Raw genomic sequence first — 7104 nt, 5'->3', positions numbered from 1 at the left:
AAATTCACAAAATGGTCCATGTTCCTCCCAGTAACAATAAGAAGAATGGTGCCCTGAGAAAATGTCGCGTGAGTGCTAAGCACAAGGTTAGAAAAGAAACAAGTATCATGTGTGCAGGCTGTGGTGTGGCTCTCTGCAAACTTTCATGTTTTAATGTTTATCGCACGAAGAAAAACTAATAAAGAGGTATGGAAAGGCATTTATTGCATAAAATATTGTATTTTAATTAGTTCCTGATAATTTCGTTTTTAAAAACCAATTTTTGTTGAAGTTATTTAGGAAGAAGTAACTACATGCATTTTTGCGACATAAGGTTTAAAGGGCCTGCCAGGACAGGGGTGGGATTTAAATACCCTTCGCGCCAGTCAAAGAGTTAAGTGGAGGAATTGTTTTGGAAGAGACTGTGGACCTGTCGTCTTGATGGATTACTGATGATGATGATGATGATGATTTGTGATGGTCAGACAACCAGTGAATTCTACATTGCTGAAATTCAAATTCAATATCTCTCCTAGAAAAAGAGATTATTATGACAAGTTGGATTGAGGTGGCTTAGAGTAATGTCTAATGACAGATTGCGTGAAACCAGGTAATTTCTTGATCAGTGAATATCAGCTGTACGTTTTAGTAGTTCTTTAACCATGCCTTCTTCTTAGGGCCAGTTAAGCATGTATCAACTAATCATACTTTCTCACTTCATTGTATTGCTTCCATTTTAGGTTGAAGAAGATGGTGAGGGTGAACGTAAAGTGACACTCACATTAGAGGAGCGGCTTAGAGTATTGGCTGAACAGATCTCAGCTCTGGTACATAGTCGTCGCTCATGCATGTCGCTTTCTGCTCTCTCAGCAGCATTTCTTCGCCAGCATGGCTATGCTCTCAAACCTGAGGCTTACCAGTGTTCAAGTCTGGAGGAACTAATACAATGCTTACATCATTCTCTTGCAGTAAGTACACAGACTTAAAACCAAACTGTTTTGATTATGTCAAACCATGATAGGTTGTCAGTGTAAGAAAAGTAAAATGAGAAAAGAAGCAAACTTCGCTGGAAATTTTTTCACTTACACTGAATCTTTGTTACTATAACTTCAAGGCTATAAATATCAACGTGAGAGGTTGGGAGAGTTTACATAATTAGGGTCATCATCGTATATCAGCTCATCAGTATTATTATTATAGTCAAATGGCATTTAGTTTACTGGGTGTAAGTATGAGATCTGAAAAATAACTGTGCTGAATATTTAGAAAAAATACATATTGCTACTAAACTTTAATGGGTATGATTGTCTTAAATACTCAGCTTCTAACTTTATACATTCATTTCAAAATCTGTGCCTCTTCAGGAAATCGTTTTCTGAAGGGTATTAGCTTGAAAATTTAGACCTTATTGCGACAACAATGTGCTCAAGACACCAGATGCTGGGACACACCGGTGGGCATAGTCTCAAAGTTTAGTTCTAGTAGTAGCAGTTTAAGTGAGAATAAAAATGCTTGTTAGTCCCGGACTAGTTTCATTGTTAGGACATTAAAAATACATATGATTTTAGTTTGGGCTTGCTTATGTTAAGACTGGTGTGTGACTTACCAGAGATGGATGTTTTAATTTTAAAGTTTTCAGCCATTTCTTCCCTTTTTAAACCCCCTTTTCTTGTAGGTATGATGATATTCCGAGACTTGAACTTCAGTGGCTGTTGAGGTTGAGTTCTTGTTAATTCCCTCTTTAAGCCCTAAGTTGTGATCTGTAAAGCTTTGATCTTATCTGACCTACATTGTGGTTATAGTGTTTCATTGATGTAAGTTATTCACAGTCTTGTTATTTTGTTTTTGTATAATATTTTGCAGGTAATACCTTAAGACGGTATTGTAATGTTCTTGACAAAGGCTTACCAGTGTGTTAGAGAAACTTGCTTGGTACATCTTTAGGCTAGTAGTGCTTTCTAACCACCTGTCAAAAATCTGAACTTTTATGACTGGAAACCTCAAATCTCATATTAAAATAGAACTTTACCATTGGCAACACAGTCCCCTAAGAGAAGGCCAAGGGCAGACATCACATGAAACTTGGTGCCATTTGTCTTTTATGGGTGGTTTACACAGGTTGTGGTGATAAATGCAGGGCTTCGTGAATCACAGCCTTACTCACCACAGTGCTGTGCAAGAATGGGTTGAGTTGTGGAAGTATGAAATTGTGTTACATATATGTGTATTCTGAGGTAAATGCTTGAACATTATTTCCCATTATCATCCCCCCCACATAATTAACCCTGAGCTGCATATTGTTATAAAGCAGAATCTTTCCATCCTGAATGCTTGCCTATTGGTTTCATAGTGTTCAGTTTATTGGGAGGAGCGTGACTCTGTAATGACATCCTTTCAGTGTATCCATGCAGGTTCATTTGTAGTGTTATGAATTTGTTTTTGTTTGTTTACTTTATGACAAGAAAGAATGTAGACTCTTTGAAGTACTCAAGTTGGTGATCATGAAATGTAGGTCTTCCTGGGTCATAATGTTGTGTAGTTCAAGGATAGCCTGATGTTTGGGGAGAACTATTTTTCCTCCATTGTCAGGGTTGAAGAGTAAGCCAAGCAAGAAGCCAACAGAAACAGCTGTGCACTTGCTTCTACTGATTTCTTGCTTGTTTCGGTTTTCAATTCTGAAGAGTGAGGCATTATGTTCTCCGAAATGTCAAGCTATCTCAAAAGTACATGACATTACAACCTAAAATACTTCTCTGTCATGTGAGAAATGCATTTTAGATATTCTGTCATCAACCCATATAGTCCCTGATCTACTGTTATGTGAACTCAGTTTAACAGTTCCTTCAGAAATTCAGATTTTAGTGTATTGTGACATGTCAACGCAATTCCAGGCAATGGCTTGATAAACACCTCGCAATACACGCACACAACAATAGAAGAATGGGGTAATACAACCTGTTTCAGTAAAGACACTTCTCCATAGGCAGTGACATCACACAACATTAGATAGCAACCATATGGCATGTTTTCTGTAGGTCTGTCCCAAAGGTTTATAGGGGACAACAGAGGTTGTTTGCAGGTAGTCGTAAGCTGGAGGAGTGAGCACTAGATAGAGTTTTAGTTGAGTTCCAAGGTTCCAGGGTGGTTGAAGATGGAATAAGAAGAAGACTTCATAGTGATATTACGTAGTAGTTTCTGTGTTGAGATCCATTGCCAGGAGATGACTAGTGGAAAGTGAGAATCCTAGAGCATGTGCAACGGTGAACTGGAAAGTGAAAATCAGCGATAGTGCTGTATTAAGCGTGATTAAGAGAACTTGTAATCAAAGTGCTAATCAGTCCATCAGAAGTAGAACCCGTTATTTTCGTCATGCATACCCCCAAACATGAGACAATATCATAATGATCTAAACAATCAGTTTATGATTTTTACAAAAACTGGTTATTTTTACAACAAGAGCTTTTTCTGCTTTGTAAGATAAATTATGTTGTATTTAATTAGAAGTACTTACTTGCTTCAGTATTGTACCATGATGTAATTTCTGTTCCTAATTGCTTCTTCACCTTAAGTGTCATACCAAAGCTTTCTTCATTCTTTATCACCACATTGTTCAGAAGCAGCACTTTTGAAAATTGTACGTCATGTTGAATTTGAGGATCTCACGGTGGTGACTGAAAAGTTCTATCGTCTAGGATGTAATACCCTGCTGTCTGGTGAAAGTCATCCAAAACATCAGTTGACATCCACTGGACTACACAGTGCCATATCCCAGAATACAGATCTCTTCGTTGTCCATCATCTTCAGTCTTAGCTATAAGTATTAGACAGAATTCAAAAAACCATTTTATCACCATTCAAATTTCTATATTTGTATATATAACAAAGAATATTCAACAATTCAGATCGTGCCCTCATCATCTGGACTTTTGGTGACATTAGTGGATCGTGCTAAGCTGCATCAGTTAAGTCTCCAGGCCCGAAAAATCCTCATGGAACAGCCCTCTGGCAAGATATCTGCTGGAGAATTTCTCCGGACCTTTTGGAATTACTTCAACCAGACTTTTGATATGGATCAAATTGATAAACAGCTGGCTGGAATTATACAGGTATGTCACAATTATAATTTAAACCTGATATTAAGGTAGCCTTCTGAAACTAAGGTTTAACACTAAAGTGTAATATCCATGAATGTAATCAATTTGTGTTTGTTCAAAGTGCTGTCTAAAGTTACTCTTTCTTTAACTTCAAAAAATTAGTGTAACATGCAGAAATTATAGGGTATAGACTTTAATTCGCATAGGTTATACATTAGCATTTAACCTTTAAGACATTGGCCCTTTAAATGCCCACCATTGTAGAGTATTACAAATTGTAAGCATGTTACTGAAAATGCTGTGATTTCTACAATTTTTGTGATAAACGAACGAAATAAACACTGCTCTTATCTAGAAAGAATATAGAATCAGATATTGTAATTTACAGATTTTAAAATCTGTAAAAATTGTTACACTGATTCCAAAAAAAAAAAAATTTCCCAATTTTGAGCGTCTGTCCACAAATATACATACAGTTTCTGCAGTATAAATGCATGCTGCTGACATCCTGTTTTAGTATGTCTTATCTGGGAAAAGGGGAGGAAGTTTGTGTTTGTATTGCACATTCTCCAGTCATGTGAGAACCTTTCTGTATGCACGAGTATGGTCGAAGTCTTATCGTACTTTGTCCCTCAGAAACTCTGACTGTATATCTCAGACTAGCCACACACAGGTACTGTTCTTGGAATAGCCCTGCATTGCCCCCTTGCTTCCTCGCCACTTTCAGAGTTGTCTGTACCGCAGTCTGAATCGGTGTCATTTATACAAGCTGGAAAAACATTCCTTCATCCCACGTTTGCCCCACGCACATTCAAGCATGGGAAGCGTATTGTCAGCTGCTTCTCAATTTCGGCTTCTTCCACGCGAAATGAGGCCATCGTGGATAGTTGAAATCGCAATGTTTTATGAGCGTTACGATTAGAGGAGGCCACTTGACATCACTGGCCGACTTCCTCTAATACGAGACTGAGGTGTCGTATGTGCTCTTCGCGTGGGAAACAGAGTTACATCCGGACAAAGTGCATCAAAGTGCATGACACTTCGGACTCTGCATTCAGTTAGATGACGCAGGAGGGAAGACTGTCTACTTATAAAGTGGGTGCCCAAAAATAATGTAAGTAGAACAAGAATTTCTGTCTTAAAATTAGATTTGAAAACACTGTGCACATGCATGGACTGTGCATACCCATACGGTGTCGCATGGCCACTTGGTTACACTTTATCCTTTAACATACAGACTTTTAAATTGCCCGCAGCCCTCTGCAGCTGATATTTAAATCGCCCTAATTAATTAACATTGCAAACTTTCAGAAAAAAATCCATATTTTCTGTTCTATGCAACATAGAAATACAAACTAAAAACAACCTGAAAGACAATAAAAGTTTCTACATATACACAAAAGAGCAATTTTTACAAACGAAAATTAACTGTGATTATTTTGTCATGAATTGCAAAATATAATCTTTATTATATATGTTATGAAATTCCAAAGGACTTACCAGTTGTTTTTTCTTCAACCTTGAATCATGGTGATGTAAATATAATCACACTATATGCAATAATATTTTTTTCACACTGTACACGTGTTTGAACTGTGTCACTTCACAGTTTATGATACACTCTGACGTGCGTGGCACATCTCAAAGCAGTCCACCTCACACAAAGCGACATCACACTTTTTATAATAGAAGAGCGTGCTCCTGCTTTTCTTATTTAGCGAAACACATGACAATGTCTTTGTTTCCCTTAGGTTGGCTAGTGTTGTGAATGTTTCACCTCCAGTCGACTTAGTTGGGCCCCAGGTGACCTTGGCCTCCCCCAAGAAACGCCACTAACTGTGATATTGAGCTTTGAGACTTGGTGATATTGTAAATATAATCACGCCATATACCATAATATATTGTTCAGACTGTACACGAGTTTGAACTGTGTCACTTCACAGTTTACGATACGCTGTGACGTGCGGCACTTCTCGAAGCAGTCCACCTCACACAAGGCGACATCGCACTTTTTACAATAGAAGAGCGTGCTCCTGCTTTTATTATTTAGCGAAACACATGACGTCTTTGTTTCCCTTTCGTTGGACAGTGTTGTGAATGTTTCACCTCCAGTCGACTTAGTTGAGCCTCCGGTAACCTTGGCCTCCCCTGAGAAACGCCACTGACCGTGTTATTCGCCATGTGATATTCAGCTTTGAGACTTGGTGATATTGTAAATATAATCACACTATATACAATAATATTACTATACGTGAGTTTGAACTGCGTCACTTCACAGTTTCAGTTCACAGTCACCTCACTATGATAGTCACACTGACACGTCGCAGTGGCAAAGATGCCTTTTACTCACAAAGTAATACTGGCTCAGTGGGTTTATACCTCTTCCAAGATGCAAAATAAAAATGATATATAAAGAAATATATGACAGTCTGACACTGACTTCCTGACTGATAATTCGCCACTGAAAACCAATCCTTGAATGTGTCAGACTTCTTGAAGGCTCTGGAAGCACTCATATGCAAGCACCGATAAATATTTCCTCATCAGTACTCGAAAGGAAGCTGGGCTATATTTGGCTGACAAGGTCATAAACAGTCATATCTAAACGTAAATAGTATCGAAACCAGTACCATAATAAACAATTTCTTTGTTCAGAGCTAAGGAATGAACCACTGACATGACCTCACATAGGTTTGTTTTGGTTTCAAACCCAAGGTCAAACTGTCAGCACTCCCAAAGAATGCATGTGGCCTGCATCATATATACGTGTCATTCGGCCAACTCTGGTTGCTGCTTGCGACATACATACGAGAGGGGACCCAAAAATAACTGGAACCGACCTGGTGCGTGCGCATGCTTTGTAGTTACGAGTTGTGCTGCTAGGTGGTGTTTGCTGGTGGTCTCCTGCGACTGTTAGTGAGCTGGCGTCAGTCTGAGTTAAGTGGTTTGTCTGTGGTGCTCTGTTGTGTGCGTTCCTGTTTCAACCCTTTGGCGATTAGTGAGATGGCCGACCAGAAGGAACAAAGAGTGT

The 7104-nt window shown here is 38.6% G+C and overlaps 1 protein-coding gene across 6 annotated transcripts in view; it reads left to right on the top strand.

Moving 5' to 3' along the window:
* The window catches only part of LOC111867135 (meiosis regulator and mRNA stability factor 1), a 97912-nt gene that overhangs the window by 73785 nt on the left and 17023 nt on the right, over window positions 1-7104 (top strand). For all 6 annotated transcript variants that reach the window (XM_023856679.2, XM_023856680.2, XM_023856678.2 and 3 more), the window contains 2 exons: window positions 720-947; window positions 3882-4085. In XM_023856679.2, the coding sequence (XP_023712447.1) occupies window positions 720-947; window positions 3882-4085 (432 nt within the window). The remainder of the gene's footprint in view (window positions 1-719; window positions 948-3881; window positions 4086-7104) is intronic.

This window comes from Cryptotermes secundus, unplaced genomic scaffold, assembly GCF_002891405.2.
Source record: "Cryptotermes secundus unplaced genomic scaffold, Csec_1.0 scaffold443, whole genome shotgun sequence".
Lineage (NCBI taxonomy): Eukaryota > Metazoa > Arthropoda > Insecta > Blattodea > Kalotermitidae > Cryptotermes > Cryptotermes secundus.
The sequence above is the reverse complement of the archived record's forward strand: the minus strand, read 5'-3'. Positions and strand labels throughout refer to the sequence as shown.